The sequence below is a fragment of the Ammospiza caudacuta genome, chromosome 15 (genome assembly GCF_027887145.1).
Source record: "Ammospiza caudacuta isolate bAmmCau1 chromosome 15, bAmmCau1.pri, whole genome shotgun sequence".
Classification (NCBI taxonomy): Eukaryota; Metazoa; Chordata; class Aves; order Passeriformes; family Passerellidae; genus Ammospiza; species Ammospiza caudacuta.
Genome location: NC_080607.1, coordinates 17,427,553 through 17,446,785, shown reverse-complemented (window position 1 = coordinate 17,446,785; position 19,233 = coordinate 17,427,553). Strand labels below are relative to the sequence as shown.

At 53.3% G+C, this 19,233-nt stretch overlaps 1 protein-coding gene across 1 annotated transcript; it reads left to right on the top strand.

The window, feature by feature from the left end:
* The first annotated feature begins 10,479 nt into the window (after positions 1 to 10,479).
* TFAP2C (transcription factor AP-2 gamma) lies at positions 10,480 to 18,880 on the top strand. The gene is made up of 7 exons (XM_058814796.1): positions 10,480 to 10,695; positions 11,864 to 12,340; positions 12,538 to 12,589; positions 13,981 to 14,203; positions 15,244 to 15,362; positions 16,604 to 16,745; positions 18,589 to 18,880. Exons 1-7 carry the CDS (start codon positions 10,648 to 10,650, stop codon positions 18,872 to 18,874), a joined length of 1,347 nt encoding a protein of 448 aa, XP_058670779.1. The 5' UTR covers positions 10,480 to 10,647; the 3' UTR covers positions 18,875 to 18,880.
* Positions 18,881 to 19,233: the final 353 nt, after the last annotated feature.

Here is a 19,233-nt window from a genome sequence, read left to right as displayed (position 1 = left end):
CCTGCTGGGCAGGGCAATGGAAAAGCACTTTAAAAATGAGGATTTTGCTCTTTTTGGTCTGTTCCTCTCCTCCTCCGTCCTTCAGTAACTCCTGGGTGACTGATAGCGACCTTCCAGGCCCGGAGTCTGCAGTTACCAGCCGGGAAATGCCCTTCCCATTGGTCATTATTGCCCAATTAGCAATTGCAATATTTCACAAACGTGACAATGACACCGGCTGCCCTCTGCAGGGCTGGGGGCTGCGGAGCACTCGGCATTTCCCTGAGAAACCGGGCAGTCACAAAATTTCCTTGTAGTCACAAAATTTCCCAATTTTCTTCATTTTTTTCCCTTCAATTGCATCTCCTTTGACGGGAACTCCATTCCAGAGTGTTTGCAAGTCCTTCTTTTCTGTTTCCAGCATTTTTGTTTCCAGCTGAGGCCATGGCCAGGCCCAGGAGAGGTGCCTCCATCCCAGCTGTGCCACGAGGAAATTCGTATTTGTATTTTCCCAAATACAGTGCCTGGGAATGGGCTCTATCTCTGCCTGGCAGGGAGAGCGGCGGGAGAGGGAAGTGAATTTAATGTGCAGGAAAAGCAAAGCAGAAACTGCCCCTGATGGGCACCTGGTGCCCATGGGAGCCCCCTGGAGCCACTTCCAGTCACTGATCCAGCAGAAAATGCATGGAGTGACCCAGGAGCTGAGAAAGAGAAGGAAAAGAAGGAAAAGGAGAAATGCCCAGTCCCTTTTGGCTGTGTTGGTGCCCCAGGAAAGGGCAGCCTGAGGCCATGGGCAGTGCCAGTGAATGTGGGCACTGATCCCCGTCCAGCAGCCCAGGGGTGCAGGGACACCTGGATTCATCCCTGCTGGGTGGGCACACGCTGTGACACTCTGTGCACACCCCAGCTGGCCCCCAAAACCATCACAGCACTGAACCAGGTGGGCAGGGAATGGCTCCTCTGGCCCTGGGTGCCTCCAGACAGGGTTTGGCATCTCCTGGCAGTGAGGGAGTCACTCTGGGGCAGCAAATCCGTGTCAGTAATTAAAGTGAGCTTCACCTGCAGGCCCTGAGTGCTTGGTGCATGTCCCAGGAGCTGTGGGGTGAATGCAGAGAGCACAGCCTGGCCTGGGAGCTCCTGTCCTGCCAGGATCCTTGCAGGGAAGGATCACGAGGTGTGGAAATGTTCTCCCGCGTTAAATCACCAAATTAAAGGTGTGGAGCCAAACAGGAATACACCTGAAATAGTATTTACTACTGTAAATGGTGCAGAAAATGAACGTGGATGGGATTCTGCAGAGCCACTCTGCAGGTTGCAGTTGTTCACTGGGGATCCCTGGGCTGCAGCCAACGTCTCTGTTTGCTTTGGAGAGCCAGAGTCCTTTTATTTGTGCTAATAGTGCCCCTGCGATAAGAGAGAAAAATCACAGAGATAAATCCAACCTGCCACTGCAGCATTGCTGAGGGTGGGAGGAACACAAAGCAACTGCAGGGTCTGTGTTGAGAATGAGCTTTTGGAGGGTCACAGGTGATGGAGAACATCTCCTGCTCCATCCACCAAACCCTGGATAAATCCCTGGCTGTCCCTGGGCCCTGTTTGCTTTTCCTCAGACCAGTTTCCCAGCTAATGCTTTTCAGAGACAGGCCTGAAATTAAGATTTCCATATTTATGTGCCCATTAACATAGATACATTAAAAAACTTAATGAGCTTATGTAACAATTTGCTGTGTGACATGGCTGGGGAGAGGATCTGTACTTAGGGAGATAAGGATGGCATTTGCAATGGCACCAGCTCGGGGAAAATTACAAGGAGCAGCAATTGCATGGTGCAGGGAGAGGCTGTGCTGAGACTGCAGCCTGCAGGGCTGTCCCAGCCTGCTGTGTGTGGGGAGCCTGCCCAGAGCCTCCTCCTGCCCATTCCAGCATTTCATTTCCCTGCCTGAAAGGAAGAAAAATGAAATTTCCTTTCGGGAAGGGAAACGAAATCTTGCAATTTCAATTGGGCAAGCTTTGGTCCATGTCCCTGCACTTGACGGCTTCCCATGCCTTTTGACGGCTTTCACTTTGGCCAAGATATTTTATTATTTTTTAAAGTATCCATACCATGTCCCTCATCTCTTCCCCTCAAAGTTGTGTCCTTGATTTTTTTTTCCTTCCTCCTTGATTTTTTCCCCTGCTTTTGCACCATCTCTGAGGTTAGTTTTGGCCTCTTTTGATCCTTTGCCTGCACCTCATGTAATCCCGGTCCACTTGTAGTCCGATTTCTTGTAGTGACAAAATTTCCCAATTTTTTTTCCCCCTTCCATTGCATTTCCTTTGATGGGATCTCCATTCCAGAGCGTTTGCAAGCCCTCCTTTTCTGTTTCCAGCATTCACTGGGGATGTCACAGCCTCCACCCAGAGTTTTCCACGTCCCGGGGAGGGGATGAGGCCGCGCTGGGAGTCAGCATCACCTGGGTGCTGGGCAAGGTGCTCTGGGCACATCTGCAGGGGCAGGGCTGTCCCTGGGCCTGCTCAGGGCTGGCTGGGCGTGCCAGGGCTGGGGAGGCCTCCAGACGCAGCTCAGAGGGAGCTGGCACAGCTGCAGAGGCACTGACGCAGCTCCTGGGCGTCCCAGCGCACCCAGGGCTCCGCAGCTCCCGGCTCAGCTCGGGGCAGGGTGAGCCGCGGGTTTGTGGCTCGCGGAAACGCTTTACATGTGCCTGCTTCCCGCTGCCCTGCTCCGAGCCAGGGAACAGCTCAGCCCAGGAGTGTTGGTGGTGCTCCTGCGTGTGTGGGCAGTGCAGGGCTGCTGAGGGCAGGCAGAGTGTGGCACATTCTCACTCTGGGGCTGCTGGAGATGAGGATTCTCCTCCCCTGCTTGTGTGCAGACAGGATCCTCGCCACCGACCACGGGCACAGCACGCTCTCCTGAGATCCTGAGGGGGGATTTTAGGGAGGGAGGGCTCAGGATTTTAAAAGGAGAGTGCTCAAACTCTTCCCCTCCCAGTTTGTGCAGTTTTATTCAGACAATCAACAGCATGAGGCTCTTCCACTCATCATCCCAGGAAACCAGCACTGGGCAAAAGCTGTGGCAGCAAGGTGTGAACTCATCCCTCCCTCCACGCACTGGGAAGCCTCCCTGTGACCATCCACACCCCTGTGTTATTAAGCAGGGCCAGCTTTGGGCTCCAGAAGGCACTGAGGGCATGGAGAGGTTTGGCTGGCTGTGCTGGAATGAGCCATGGGCACAGGGCATGGAGCCCATGTCCCTAGGCATGGACAGGGAGCCCGGGCATTCCTGGGCACGGACGGGGAGCCTGGGCATTGCTGGTGCCCTGGAGGACCCTCACACAGGGCCTTATTTCCCTGGCCATCGTGATGGCTTTATTGATGTCTGGGCAGAGGAGGTGACTGTGATTCGGGAACATGGAACAGCCTCGACTCCTTTTCCCAGCAGGGAGCACCATGGTGATTTGGGAGCACCAAAGTGATTTAGGAGCGGGGAGCACAGTAGGGATTTGGGAGCAGGGAGCAGCCCTGGTGCCCAGCTCAGTGCCAGTTCTGTGAGCAGATCCCAGCCCAGCCCAGCAGAAGGAGTGAGGATTCCTTGGCAGGAGGCAGCCAGGCTGAGCCCCACTGAAGGATGAGCACTTCAGCTGGGCTGTTCTGTGTCTGCACAGGACAGAGCAGCCTTTATCACTCTCCTCTGCTGGCACAGCTCCCCACGGGCACAGGGAGAACCATCCCATCCCACCCCATCCCATCCCATCCCATCCCATCCCATCCCATCCCATCCCATCCCATCCCATCCCATCCATCCCCTCCCACCCCATCCCATCCCATCCCATCCCCATCCCATCCCATCCCCATCCCATCCCATCCCATCCCACCCCACCCCACCCCATCCCACCCCATCCCAGGACTCTGTGCCAGGCTCCCCAGATCCCGGGCTGGGCTGGGGTCACCCTGAGCCCCCCTGTACCCTCCTGGCTGCCTGGTTGAGCTCTGGGCTGCCCCAGCATTTGCATGGGTGCAGCCTGACCTGCTTGGAGCCGTGTCTGCCGCTGCATTTGCATCCCTGGGGCTGAGCTGGTTTTGTTTCATGCTGTGATTGTTTTCCATTCTAATGCAGCACCACAAGGAAGTGGTGACCTGGTTCCTGTCTCAGCACCAGGGCTGGCTCTCAAAGGCACCATCCACCTCACACCAGTGCAGCTCTCAGTGCAAGATCCACCTTCCCTGCCCTCCAAATTCCCTCTCATTCCAAAGCACAGCTCCCCGTGCCCCAGAGCAGCTCTTCTCACATCCCCAAGGCTTCCTTCCCTCAGCTGCTGTCCAAGGCTCCCAGCATTGTTAATCCCAGCTCTCTGGACACCCAGCTCCCCTAACAATCCAAATTGGATCAGGGCTGCCTTCCTGCCGAGCCACTCAAAGCACAGGGCTGGAGTCAGCTTTGGAGCGTCTGTGCATTGGTTTTGGGGACAGGGGGACAGACCAGGTCAGGCTGCAATGGGGTGGGCAAAAGACATCTCACACAGCATTAAACTGCTGCAAGTTACTGCCAGCTTCATTTTCCATACATTTCCATTGGTACAGTGAATTTATACTGACTTAGGGCTTTCCAGTGTTGGATTTTTGTAGGAGGAAGAGGAAGAGATTTAAAGCTGCTCGTGCTGTGTTGCCTGGTGGTGTCTGGACTGTGGCTCCTAAATCCCAGGAAACCCAGAAATGCAGATGCCTGAGATGCTGCCTGAATTCACATTGGAACTGAATCACCCTGAGTCATCTTGCCTCTGTTTTGTGGGGTTTTAATAGAAGAAAAATCACCTGGACACCCCAAACCTGTGTCCCTCTGCAGCCCCACCTGCATGAAATCACCTGGACGTGGACAAGAGCCTTCAAACCAGCAGGAATTCTTTCACCTTGGGGTATCCCCTCTGTGCCTCTGCAGCACTAGTGTACAGGAATTGTCACATTTTACATGGAAAAAATAAATCTGTTAAAGAACCACTCAGCCCCTGTATGTGTTGGCTAGAGTGACCAAAATCAACTTGAGAGAGCTTGTCCCCCATTTGTGATGCAGTTCAGATTTTGTGCAGCTGAGTTTGATGGAGAGCTCCGGGAAAAAATGGCCATTTAGAGGGATTAGGAATTTTGCAGAAACTGGACCATGGAAGTCACAGAGTAACTGAATATGTTTTCTTTACTTAAATTGCCTGCAGGGAAAATCCTCAGCTTCAACTCACATGACCCATTGTCCTGGCATCAAGGTCAGTTCCCTTATTTCATCACCCCTGAGCAGTGAAAGGTAACAAGAAATAAGGGAACTTATTTGGAAATTCCTTCCCTCCTGCTCAGGGACTGTCTGCATCTCTGCTTTATATTGTGCCCAAAGTCACCTTGGGAGGTGTTTGGGCAATTTTCCTCCCATGTCTGTGTGTGTCTGTGGATGTACATGGAGAATGTTTTAAAAATTATATTTTACATGCTTGATGGATACCCTGGCAGTGCATGGGCTGCAGGAGCCCTCAAAGGCAGGGATGGAAAGGACACTTTGTACCTGGTGCCCATCTCTGTCCACAGAGGAACCTTCCCCAAACATCAGCATTGTGCCCCAGCCACTGTTTGCATGAAACATCATCACCAACCTTTATTTTTTATAATATGAATTGTGTCTATTGAGCCAAGAGCCTGTTTATGTTTTTTATTTACAGGAAACAGCCTAACTAAATATATGAGTCCTGATTTCACTTTTAGCATTGTGGTGCTTTGGCTGTTTGGGGTTTTTTATCTTTTCATTTGAGCCTGTTCCCTGCAAGGGGAGCTGGATTTGGTTACACAGAGTCCAGCAATGACAGCCTTTGGAGCAACACTGCTAACAGCTCCTGGTGGACATAAAAAGGAGGGAATTTTAAAAAATCAGAGCATCTCTCCAGAATGGAAGGATCAGAGCCCTGAGGAGGCATCTCGGGGTCATTGGGCAGAGATGGAATCGGGGACCACAGCCCCCACTCCTCTCCTGCTTCCACCAGAGCTGAATCCAGCTCTGGCCCCTGCTGGGATTGTCACCCTTGTTCTATGAATGAGCAGAGCAGGGTAAATGCAGCTGCTGTCACATTTGTGCTCATGCCCTGCCCCAGGGACAGGGCCGGGCTGGGATCTGGCTGTTCCTGTGCCCTGTGCCCTGCTGTGGCTGCAGGCAGGCTCCTGGGAACCCTCTCTCTGCCAGGTATCCCTCTCCTGCCTCAAACCACCCAGCCTGACAGAACCTCTGGTGCACAAAAGCCAGAGGAACTGCTCTGCAGGAGCCCCAGGCAGCTGCACACGGCTGCAGAGCCTCTGCCACATGCCAGGGAGCATCTCAGCCCGGGCCCAGCAGTGCCTGCTGCCAGAGCCTGTCCCTGCTGCCCAGGAATTGCCAAACACCCTCTGGGCTGCAGGCTCAGGGCACACCATGGCCAGGGCACTCTGCTCCTCCAGCTCCAGAAGGAGGGAGCAGGAGGAAAACACAGCTGGGATGGTGTTTATTAAGAAAATTAATAGGTTTGGGGGGAAATGAAGAAAGTGTGGGCACTTCTCACTTCCTGCAGAGGTGAGGGCTGGAAGCTGAGGCTGGGAGCTGGGCAGGGATTCATTCCTGCAGTGCAGCCCCTCTCCACTCCCCATCACCTTCACTTTTGGGGGGCCCAGCCCACCCACAGCCCTGATGGTGCAGACTGCGCCTCCCACACCGGTGTGGAATCACAGAATGACAGAATGACGGACTCACAGAATGACAGAATGACAGAACCACGGAATCACAGAATCACAGAATGGTTTGTCTGGGAGGTGCCTGACAGACGGCGCAGCTCCAGCCCCGTGCCCTGGGCAGGGACCCCTCCCGCCAGCCCAGCTCGCTGCGAGCCCCGTCCAGGCCGCCCTCGGGCACGGCTGGCAGCGGGGCAGGTGCCCGGAGCCCCCGGGCTGCCATTCCGGGCCGCGGCAGCCTCGGGGGAGCTGCCCGGGGCTCTGCGGCCGGGGGGGCCCGGCCAGGGCGAGGAGAGGCTCCCGGCAGGCAGGGATTCCAGGGATGCTCAGACACCGCCCCCCGCACCCCCGGAGCGCCCCGAAGGGAGGAGAAACGGCGGAACAGCGGGGGGAAAGCCTGGGAACGTGCGGGCTGTGCTCGGCAGGGCCATCCGGCCGGGCTGGGTCTCGGTGCCTGGGCTGGGGACGGGGGGACAGCGGGACGGGGTGCGGTGGGGATGCTCCCTCCGCGCCCCTCCGCTGGCCATGGCTGTGCTGCGGAGCATCCCCTGGCACGTTCGTACCGCGGCCCCGGTGCCGGGGACCCCCTGAGCTCCCCGGGAGCTGCTCCGGCCCTGGGGTGCGGGCGGGGGTCCTGCCCCTCGGGGGGGACACCCCAACCTGCGCCCCAACCCGCGCAGTGTCCCGGGGCCGCGGGGCAGCCCCCGCCTTTGTGCAGCTCGACAGGAGCCCAGGCGACAATCCGGACAGGTTGCTGCAGCCTCATTAACAATACAGATATGTGTGTGTTTAAATAATTTTTTTAGAGGAAGAAGGATGTAACTAATTAGCATCCCCACGCTCTCTTTTAATTGCTGCCAAATAGGAAAACTACAGCGTGTGACAGAGGCGCAGCAGTGGGCTCTGGCTCCCCTCCCGAAGCGTGTTCACGCCTGGGGGTGCTCCGTGCTCCCCACGGGAAACTGCAGCCTCGTCAGAAAGGGAACTCATCCCCCACGGAGCAGGGACCTCTTCTGCCCGGAATCAGGGGATATCCCCGGAGTCAGAGCACCAATTTTAATTTTTTTTTTTTTAATAAGTAAATAAAAGCCGCCACCTGTCAGCGCCCACCTCCCTGCCCGGCTGCGGGTCGGACCGTGCTCTGCCCCAGTCTCAGAGGCGTGTCCGGGGCGGTTCGGTGTCCGTGCAGCAGCATCTCACATTTCACACATCCCCGGAGCGCGCTGGGAGCGGAGCGTGTGGCCGGGCCGGCTGCGGCTCCGCGGGGACCGACCCGGGCTCTGAGCGAGGCGCGGAGCGCTGCGGAACGGGACGGGGCCGGGAATAGCGCCGGGCTGGGAACGGCACCGGGCTGGGAACGGCACCGGGCTGGGAACGGCAACGGGCTGGGAACGGCACCGGGCTGGGAACGGCACCGGGCCGGGAACGGCACCGGGCCGGGAATGGCACCGGGCTGGGAACGGCACCGGGCTGGGACCGCCACTGTGCCCAGAGGGAGCGGCTCCAAGAGCCTCAACCCTCCCTGAGCTCAGAGAAAACCGGAGCAGCTGAGCTGCCGTGTGCCCGCACCAAAGCATCCCTGGGCAGGGCCCGCATCCATCACCTGCCGGGCACCCGTGCCCGCCCTTCCCTTCCCTTCCCTTCCCTTCCCTTCCCTTCCCTTCCCTTCCCTTCCCTTCCCTTCCCTTCCCTTCCCTTCCCTTCCCTTCCCTTCCCTTCCCTTCCCTTCCCTTCCCTTCCATCCCCTCGTGCTCCCCGCGGGTCCCCGGCAGCGGCTGCGGGCGCACAACGAGGAGCAAGTGGGTGTACGGGAAAGTTTCTCTCAAACTCGGTCGTGTTCAGCCTCCTCTCTGCCCTCTTGGCTTGCTGTTTAGGAAGCCAAGTGTTTATTTCGGTCGCCTTGTTTAGGTAATTTCTTATACGTCCCTCATCGTCTTCATGTCTTTATGAATATTATTCCTAATACACAATAAATAACGCGAATTCATCTTTGTGAGTTTGGCCACCAAAACGAAGGTGTACAATCCCAAAGAATGATAAAATCATGTTCGTTTCTCAGTGTGACATTTCTGAACAGAAACAAAATCTGCCTTCCGAGGTTATAATAAAAATAACCAACGTTGTTACAATTCCCCTTTGGAAGGAAGAAGAGCTGATCCCAAACCAGGGAGGTTCGACGGTTCCCTTCTTCGTTTCTTTCTAAATCCATCTTGTCCCTTTAATACAAATGAACTTCAAGCTCCCCCTGTATTTTACTATTTAGATTCCTCGTCTTAATGACGCCAGGAGCAGCGCAAGCACACTCGCTAATAATCGTCGCGAACTGCATTTCAAAGAAACATCCCTGGAAGAAAAACACCGTCGTTAAAAAAAATAAAAATAAATAGAGACTCCACCAAAAATGATAATGTGGAGTCGCTGATGATGACGGGCTTAATGCAACTGCTGCAAATCAGCACCTGCGTGCTAGATAAGGCAGATAACACCTCCAACAGTTACTTCCAGCACCCCCGTCCTCCTCGCGTTTATTTTTAGATCATTCATTTAATCTGATGGAGGGGTTTATGGTGTTTGGATTTTTTTTTTTTTAAATTTTAATTAACGCTCTTGTTATTTTTCTTCCCTGATCTTTAAGGGGGGGGGGGGGGGGGAAGTGAGTGAAGTGTGAGCTGGTTAAATCTGGAGACGTGGGTCTATCTCGGGCCTTTAACAGCAGCTCTGGGGCGGCTCGTCCCCGGCTCTGATAGCTGAGATCTCCGCAGCCAGCACTGCCCAGGGTCAGCTTTTGTCTCTGCCACAATAAACAAACACTTGCTCCTCTCATGGAAATGAGCAGCGATCCGGATGCACCTCAAAACACTGGGAGAAGTCGTTGCTTTTGAAAACGATGTTCATTTTGTCTGACACACATAACTGCATAGATCAAATGCCTGCAGAAAGGTAGCAATTTGGCAGGGAAGTATTTTCTAAGCTTAGATGAAAGTGTGCTCACGGCGTCCGAAAATGCCTGTCTCACCTCCCACCTGCTTCCCCAGCCCCGAGTTTGCGCGAAAAGATTAGACAGACGGGATTTTCGTTAAAAAAAAAAAAAAAAAAAAAAAAAAAAAAAAAGTTTAAAAGTTAAAACAAAAAGAAGCCGATGCGAGGAACCAGTTGCAAAATTCACAGAGCCCCGGACCGGGGACGCTGAATCAGGGCTGCTTTACCTACCGGGGCTTCGACACCACTGCAATAATCTTGTCGGATCATTAAGTAAATTACACCTTAAACATTGGTAGCTTACAAGTTGTAATCAGTAATTCAAACTCTTGACAATTATGCAAATTGAAACCCCGGCTGCGCTCGGACTTTCTCGCTTTCGCTGCCAGGACTTTTTCCCGAGTTTATTTCGCCCAAAACCACCGCCGGCCGTGGGGGCGGCGCAGCGCGGGGTTCAGCAGAGCCCATACACGCGGGGAGGAGCGGGGAAAACACAGCTCTGCTCCCCAAACCCGCGCAGAGCGGGGCAGCCGCGGCCATCCCGGGGTGCCCACGCGTGCCCCCGTCGCTCCCCACGGCAGCGCCCCCGGCCCGCAGCCGAGCAGGGGCGCGGAGGGGCGCGGGCTCCGCGCTGCCCGCCCGCCCTGCGCGGCCGCGGAAGGAGTGGCTTGGGGCTGCGCGCTCCCTCCTGAGTGGCTGGCGGCCGCGGCGCCCGAGCCATCCCTGGGGAGGAGTTAGGATAATCCTATTGCCATTAAGGGCGTCTGGGCTGGGAAAAAAAGCCCGAGTGACCACAAGCAGCGCGGAGGGTTAGTCCGTCCGCTGCCTTCATGCCTGCCAACTGAGCTCCGTCCGGGGCGCCGCTGCTCTCGCCCAGCGCCGGCGTGGATTTACCGCCCGTGGCGGGGGCCGAGCTGTTCTGTCCGCGGCACCGCGCACCTGGTCCGGACGCTGGACGCCATGTTGTGGAAACTAGCAGATAATGTCAAGTACGAAGAGGACTGCGAGGTGAGAGGCTGCGGGGAGGGGTGGCCGCCGGGGGACGGGGGTGCTGCCGGGGCAGCGCGGGGCTCCGCCGCCCCCGGCCCCGCTCGCTGCCAGCCCCGCCGCCTCCCCGCCGGAGCGGCAGCGCTCCCTGCCCCAAGAGCCCGCTTGGCCTTTTTTCTTTTTCCCTTTTATCCTTTTTCCTTTGGAGGTGCGAATTTTTATAATTTTTATTTTCGTATTTTTATATTTTTCTATTTTTCTTTGCGGAGTCTTTTGAACTCTTGAATTGAATGGGTCCCAGCTAGGAGAGCCGAGCTCGCATCCCGCATCGAGCAGCTCCCGCACCCCGGAGCCGCGGGGCTGTGGGAGCGGAGCGCACCGCAGGGATGCGGAGGGGCCGGCAGGTAGCAGCTGCTGAGCCGGGCAGGGCGAGCCCTTCCTTCCTTCCCACGTTTTTCCTCCCCGGGAGCAGCTCCCACCCGCCTCGAGGTGCTCCCGGGTTTTGATCTCTCCGAACTCGTCTGTGCCCCCCCGGCTCCGCCTGCTCGGCTCCTACAGATTAGCCGCAGTGCCCGCTTCACGCTCCATTGGGACCCCATTCACCTCTTATTAACTAGCCCTGTTATTTTAATGACCGTGAAGCCAGAAGCTGCTAAATCCCTGGATCAGCTCAATGTAGACGTTTCAGCTCTGAGCGCTGGGATTGGGAATGGGGCAGGAGCGGCGATGGCACGGCTGGAGGCAGCACCGCGCTCCCTCCCGGCGGGCAGAGCCGGCAGCCCCGGCCCGGGCGCCCCTCGGGGTGGGGAGGATGGCAGGGCCGGGGGTCCCCATCGCTCCGAGCCCCCCGGCCCCGCCGAGGCAGCGCGGCGGAAACGCGGCTGCGTCTCTGATTTGAATTTTTGTGATTTTAATGATTCCCCCGCTGACTCGCACGAGCGGGAGAAGGGTTGCTCTGGTGTAGTTGCGATGAGGAGAGCAGCGAGACCTGCTTTGTAACCTCCTCCCTGGGAGCGGGGCGGATTCCTTCCGCGAAGCGCCTTAAAAACTCCAAACTCTGGGCAGCAGCGGGGCGGCTCTCGCTCTCCTCTCTCCTCTCTCCTTCCCAAGCGCCACCACCCGCGGCCGCCGCGTCCCCCGAGCCCGCTGACGGCCACCCCGCTGTCCCCCACCCCTGTGTGCTTTCCAGGACCGGCACGATGGCAGCAGCAACGGGAACCCGCGGCTGCCGCACCTCTCCGCCGTCAGCCAGCACCTGTACAGCCCGGCCCCGCCGCTCTCGCACTCGGGCGCCTCCGACTTCCAGCCGCCCTACTTCCCCCCGCCCTACCAGCCGCTGCCTTACTCGCAGTCCAGCGACCCCTACTCGCACCTCGGGGACCCCTTCTCCATCAACCCGCTGCACCAGCCGCCGCCGCCGCCGCCCAGCCAGCAGCAGAGCGCTTGGCCGAACCGGCAGAGCCAGGAGGCGGCGGGGCTGGCCCCGCACGGCCGGCCCGGGCTGGTGCCGCACCTCTCGGCGCTGGAGAGCGGCTCCGCCGGCAGCCGCCGCGACGCTTTCCGCCGCTCCGAGCTGCTGCTGCCCCACGGGCACGGCCTGGACGCCTCGGCGCTGGCCGATAACCTGGGCCTGCACGACATGGCCCACCAGATGGAGGAGGTGCAGGTAAAGGGAGCCTGAGCCCCCTCGGCAAAGCGGGACGGGCGCCGTGTCCTCCCGCACATCCCATCCCCGTCCGCGCAGAGAAATCCGCGTTTTGTCCCCTTCGCCCCTCGGGCTGCGGGTGCGCGGGAGGGAATGGGTTTCCCTAAACCCTCTCGGCTCTTCCAGGTGCGAAACTTTCTCCCCCTTTCTCTTTCCAGAATGTGGAAGATCAACACTTACTAATGCATGACCAGACAGTCATTAGAAAAGGTCAGTAAGGTGGCACCGCAGTTTTACTTTCCCTTGTCAATAGTTAAAAGTTTCATGACGCGCCGGTGAAGTGACGCCCTATTACTTTTATAAAGAACGATCCTTTGGGATCGGGAGGGCGGAGGAGTTTTTATTCCACTCTTTGTCGCTGGATTTTTCTGATGCTGTCCGAGGGACAAACTGCCCTGGGCTGTGAGACACGGCTGTCCCCCCTCGTGTGCTCTTCTGTTGTGGCTTTAATCGGAACCAGGACCTTGAACCGATTTTAATCTTTCCTGAAGTACGTGTGTGTAAAGTGACACGGGGCGTTTCCTTTGTTTGTTTGTTTAAAGTTTTTTGTTGTTGATATCACTCGAAGATAGTTTTGTTTTTTTTTTTTTTCCCCAAATTTTTTTAACCTCTTCACAAGACTTGAGTAAAGACCGAATTCGCTGGCAGAAGACTGTTTGGCTTTATCTTAATCGAAATTGGTTTGTAGCCGAGGTTTTGAGAAAGGAGGAAGACGTATTGACTCAATTTACAGTAATTTAGGTTTTTTTTTCTTGCTTTTGTTTTTAAACAAATTTGTGCTTGAAAAAAAAAATCAGAAGTTTCCTCTGAAGACTTCAAACAAATACCTAACTGAGGAAAAGCAGAAGTGTGTGTCAGAGCGCTGATTGCTGCCTTTAGCTCATGGGAGAATAATTTTGCTGTCAGATGCACCACTGACAAATCTTCCCCCTCCGGGAGTGGGGCCGACCTCGGCTCTTTAACCCTTTCAGCAGCAGAACCGGGCGGATTCGCGAGGGGATGGAAAAGCCCGGATCTGTGGTTTGCTCCTTCCAAAGCCTTTTGTTGTCCCTCCTCACCCAAAGGCTGAAGCTCCTAACGAGCAGCAGCTCCTTTACTTTCGGTTCTCCCCTGGGCTGCGTCCCTCCCTGTTGTGCTGCTCTCTGGTAGGAATTTGCTTGGGATTAAATGCCAAGGGCGGTTTCTCAAATCTGCGTGTGCGAGGTGGAAGATGGAGCCCAGCAGGAGCCGGGAGGTTTCTCCCTGCCCTGGCTCGGGAAGAGTTTTGGCAGTAGCTGGAGGATGCTAATTTGGAGTGTGTTGTAGCGTGGAGTTTTTGTGAGCGCGGCTTTGCTACCTTGCAGCCTGCTGGTGTGGGGTTTGTGTGCTTTGAGAAGCATTCTTGGTTGTGTTCGGCAATCCGGTGGCAAAATCCAGCTGGCCAGGAATAGTTTTGGGGCCATTTGGGTGGATGGATGCTGGGGATGGGGGCCAGTGTGGTGAGCATTTAACACCAAACAAAATCCTCTCTCCCGGCTTGTTTTTATAGAAAAAAAACCCACTTGCCACTCTATTTAATTTCCCCTTTTACAAAAATCCCTGTTTTCCCTCTCCACCCTCAGGTCCCATCTCCCTAACGAAGAACAGTGCTCTGAGCCTGCCGTGCCAGAAGGACGGCTTGATCGGGGTGGTGATCAACCCCAACGAGGTGTTCTGCTCCGTGCCGGGCCGCCTGTCCCTGCTCAGCTCCACGTCCAAGTACAAAGTGACAGTGGCAGAGGTGCAGAGGCGGCTCTCGCCCCCGGAGTGTCTCAATGCCTCCCTGCTAGGAGGAGTCCTGCGAAGGTAGGACGGGGACCCTCCCTGCCCTGCCAGCCTCCCCTCCCTGTGCCCTGTTTGTGTTTTTATTGTGTGGAAGGTTGGATGGACCCTGCCTGCCCTGCCAGCCTCCCCTCGTGCCCTGTTTGTATTGGTATTTTTCTTGTTTTACTGTGTGTGGAAGGTTGGATGGACCCTGCCTGCCCTGCCAGCCTCCTCCTGCGCTCTATTTGTATTGGTATTTTTCTGGTTTTACTGTGTGTGGAAGGATGGATGGACCCTCCCTGCCCTGCCAGCCTCCCCTCGTGCCCTGTTTTTATTTGCATTTTTCTTGTTTTACTGTGTGTGGAAGGTTGGATGGACCCCTGTGCCCTGTTTGTATTTGTGTTTTCCTTGTTTTGCTGTGTGTGGAAGGTAGGATGGAGCCTCCCTGCCCTGCCAGCCTCTCACCCCTGCGCTCGTGTTTGCATTTTCCCTGTTTTGCTGTGTGTGAGCAGCACAGCCACACCAGCACAGCCACAGAGCCTCTCAGGCAGCTCCTGATTTTTTATCAGCCCAACGACGCTGAATCCTAATAGGCTTTGGAAATAAAACTTCTTTGCACTTCTGCTGCCTCTGGAGAAGTGCTATTAACAGCTCTGACAGTGATTCTCGTGCTCTGTTTAGAGCTGGGGGTTTTGTCTCAAAACCAGCACGTGGAGCTGTCTCTGATTCCCAAAACCCTGTGGAATGATTTTTTTTATTAAATCTCGTGGTCCTGATTAATCATTACAAGGACATTTTCCACATCCTTTTCTGCATACACTTAATTTGGCTTGTGATCATTCTACAACTGTTGGTTTCAGTGGTGCACTTTAAAATATTTTGATTTTGACCCGCTGTGTTTCATCCTGGCTGGATTGGAGTAGAGCATTTAAAAAGTAGGTCACTTGAAAAGAGCCTGTTTTTTATCTTCTCCCCACCCCAGTAGAACCCTATTGAATGTCAGTAACTGGAATTTCTCATCTTAAAAAGAAGTGCTCCCTGAAGATAAATAAGGCCATTTTTTTTTTCCTCTTTAATTACAGAGCCAAATCTAAAAATGGTGGCAGATCATTAAGGGAAAAACTGGATAAAATTGGCTTGAATCTTCCTGCTGGCAGAAGGAAAGCTGCAAATGTGACACTGTTGACATCTTTGGTGGAAGGTCAGTCCCCGAGTGTGTCTTAAAAATAAACTTTCTCCCCTTGTGCACAGCTTTTATCCTCTGGGCAAAGCATGGAAAGGTTAGAAAGTCCCTGAAATGAATCTGGGGTTTTTGTTTGTTTTGAAGTGAGCGTGGTGGGGATGTTGCAGCACCTAAGGAGGGGCTGTGCTGTTCTCTCACCCAAACCCAGCCAAACTTGCAGGGATGCAGAATTCCTGCCCGCCAGGATGATGGGGCACCTTTGCCCACTCTGTCTCCCGAGGGATGTTTTAGGTTTCAAAGGGGGTGAAACTCGTGGCATTGCTGGGTTTGGTTTCTTGTTGGGAAACCCGGGGACTCTGGGGCAGCTGAGCGCAGCCCTGCCCCACCTCAGCGGTGTCCTCAGAAGCTTTGCTAATAAACGAGCTTATAAAGTGAGATTTATAGCTTTGGGCTTCCTGCTAGGAAATTGGAGCCCCTTTAATGTGGGCCATGCTCTGTGGACCCTCTGTCAGTGGGGCTGACCTGAAGGGTGTGTATAAATGTGTGTATATATGTGTGTGTGTGTGGTTTACATTTGGTGTTCCTGTTTCAAGCAGCTCCTGGTAGTGGCACAGTTTAATAGGAATACAGGCAGCAACTGAAATGGGAAGAGTGAAAAATGATCTAACAATACCTTCCTGCTGTTTATAATGCAGCAACTTGCTTTTAAAAGCTTTGCTTGGGAGTTTTGGAGAGCTGATGTGTGTGCACAGGCACATTGCACTGATCTCACCAATCTTTTATTTTAATTGTTTTAATGAAAAAAGGAGTGACCTGGTTATACACCTTGCAGTTTGGTTTTCTGTCTGAAAATTTTTATGAAAAAATATTTCAAAAGCATACTAAACTGAAAACTTTTATTATAGTGTGAGATTTATTTGGCAGATATTTAAAAATATCAGTGGACAATTTGATCTTGACTGAATTGAGTCCTTTCCTGTACAGTTATTCTGGATAGAGACAGGAACTTTTCTTTCTAGTACTAAAGCAAGAGAATTCTTTTTTGTAGCAGTCACCCTGTAAATTTCTTTTTTCTCGATACAAACTTACAAAGAAACAGATCCATCAATTAAAATATCGTAGCAAGTGACAGAATGGTGTTGCTTTCCAAAACAGAAATACACTTCAGAAATCCACAACGTTTTTTCCTTAACGTCCCTGATTTCCTTACAATAAATGATATTTTAGCATTTACCAAGCCCTCCCTTTCACCCCCCCAGGTGAAGCTGTGCATCTTGCTCGTGACTTTGGCTACGTGTGTGAGACAGAATTTCCTTCCAAAGCAGTGGCTGAATATTTAACCAGACCACACATGGGCCGCAACGAGATGGCAAACAGGAAGAACATGCTGCTTGCTGCAAAGTAAGCTTCCAGCTTGGATTTTATTTTTTCTCCCCTTCTTGAACGTGTTTTTGTCTGACTCTGACTGTCTGCGACTGGGGGATAGTTCGGTGGATTTTTGTGTGTAATTTTAATTAGGAAGATGAAGCAATTCTTTTTATTTGGTTTTGGTTTGAATTCAGCTGTGGCAGCAGTTTTATTTTAGTCTGAACCAATAATAAGGGTAACAGTTCTGTAGGTAACTAAAGCAGTTCGGAACAGTTCTGTTCAAATGCAGTGAAAACTTCAGGAAAAATGCTACGCCAGGACAGCCCTAAGGAAAAGGTGTCTCTTGCAGCAGTTTTATTTTAGTCTCAACCAATAATAAGGGTAACAGTTCTGTAGGTAACTAAAGTAGTTCGGACCAGTTCTGTTCAAATGCAGTGAAAGCTTCAGGAAAAATCCTACACAGGAGAGAGAGCCCTAGGGACAAGGGGACCCTAAGGACAAAGGGACCTTAAGGAAAAGGTGACCCTAAGGACAAGGTGTCTGTAGGTGTGGCAGGGCCAGGAGTGGAGCAGGGGAAGCTCAGCCCCTGTGTGCTCCCTTTGGCGAGCTTCCAATGGGACCCTGGAGCTGCTGGAGAGTCCCTTTTTCCCTCTTCTGGCTGGAGATGTTTATAGTTCACTGGAAGCATCCTTTGGAGGTGTGAAAAGTCCCTGTGCTCCAATAAATCCCTGTCACAGACCTGGGTGAAGGGGAAGGAAGGGGAAAGTAGAGGAGCTTTGTTGTGGCTGTTCTGCAGACCCTCGTGCCTGTGATAAACCCTGTCCTGAGCAGGTCCCTGGGCTGAGTTAAGCTTATCCAAAACTGACTTTGTAGAGCTCAACTTTCCCCTTTCCCCTGCTGAGCTCCTCTCCCAGGCTCAGGTTTAGCAGAGCTTTGGTTTGTTCTGCTCTGGGATGGTTTCTGGTCTGGGGTGGATGGAATTCCCTGCTTTTGGCAGCACCCTCACTCTGCAGAGGGGCTGAGAAAAACCTGCCTGAGCTGCTGAGAAAGGTGCCCTGGCTTTGTGCTCACATCAGGAGTGCAAAACACACTCCTGCTGTTGAATCCATTCAGCCTTCTTATAAAAAAGATCTTTTACAATAATAGGTCTCTTAAAAATGTATAAATCTAAAAATCTACTCTCCCTTGCCTATAGTTTAAACACTGTGCTAATTTTTCCCAAGCACTCCTCCTTCTCTTGAGTATTTTCCTTATTGGCATTGTTACTGGCATTCATAAAAATCCCCTGGAAGACGTTTGTGATTGAGAAATTCTGATAAAGTGATGATTCTGTTAAGATTGCTCAGCTCCTGTGAAATCCCTTCAAGGGGACAGATTTACAAGCAGCAAACAACATATGCTGGAGCATTATTAGGCACTCATGTTTTGCCAGGCATATGTGTGAGTGTTTGCAGGATCAGGGCCTCGGCCTCCCTACATATACATGGAATATACACAACTAAATTAAATCTCCTCTTCAGCTGCTCCAGTTCTCAGAGGAACCAGCACTGAATTCCCACCCCAAATCTGGAGCAAACGATGCAGAGCCAGGCAGGCACCAGAGGTGCAGAGTTTGTTTTGCAGAGTGTTTTTGTGATGGGGATGCAGCAGAAGGTTCGTCAGGAAGTGGTGCTAATAAACCAAAACCTGGAAATCCAATCCAGTTTGGAATTTCTCCTAGTTCCTGCCACAAATGCCAAACGATCGATGCAGATCTCTTTGTTATTTCAGTTTATTTGTGATTCACTTTCTGTGTCTAAGGATATTGCAGCTTTATCCACACGTTTATTTGGGTTTGTTTCCGCGGTGTAAAGCGTGAGCCCCTTGTGTGTTGCAGGCAGATCTGTAAGGAATTCACAGACCTCCTCACTCAGGACAGAACCCCCCTTGGAAACACGCGGCCCAGCCCCATCTTGGACCCTGGCATCCAGGGCTGTTTGACTCATTTCAGCCTGATCACACATGGCTTTGGGAGCGCTGCCATCTGCGCTGCCATGACATCCGTGCAGAACTACCTAAACGAGGCGTTAAAAATAGCAGACAAATCCTACATGAACGCTGGCGACCAGAGCCCCGCAGAGACCAACAAAACCATCGACAAAATGGACAAGCACAGGAAGTGAGAGGAAAACCAGACTCTGCCCTTCCTCCTACACAGACTCTCATCTCCTTGCCAGGGGGAACATAGAGATTTGGGTGGTTTTATTTTTTTTTTTTTCTTTCTTTTTTTTTTTTTTTTTTTTTTTTACGAAACAAGGGGAAAAAGGGGAGGAAAATAAAAATCATTCAGGATCTTCACTCCTGCTGGATCCGTGGGACACAAGTGTTGCTAAAAGCTGCAGTATCCCTGTTGTGTGGAGCAATGGCCTGGAGATAAGTACTCCGCACGAGTGTATTGAATCCTTTGCTGTTACAGTGGTGCTATAAGGGGGGGTTGATGGAATTATCCACAGAGATTTATTTAGATTCCTTTTCCACATCT

Excerpts from the sequence above, each read along its gene's own strand:
- TFAP2C (XM_058814796.1), top strand. The coding sequence starts at position 10,648 with ATGTTGTGGAAACTAGCAGATAATGTCAAGTACGAAGAGGACTGCGAG. Across the intron at positions 10,696-11,863 it reads AGTACGAAGAGGACTGCGAG|GACCGGCACGATGGCAGCAG; the intron begins GTGAGAGGCTGC and ends TGTGCTTTCCAG. Across the intron at positions 14,204-15,243 it reads CTAGGAGGAGTCCTGCGAAG|AGCCAAATCTAAAAATGGTG; the intron begins GTAGGACGGGGA and ends CTTTAATTACAG.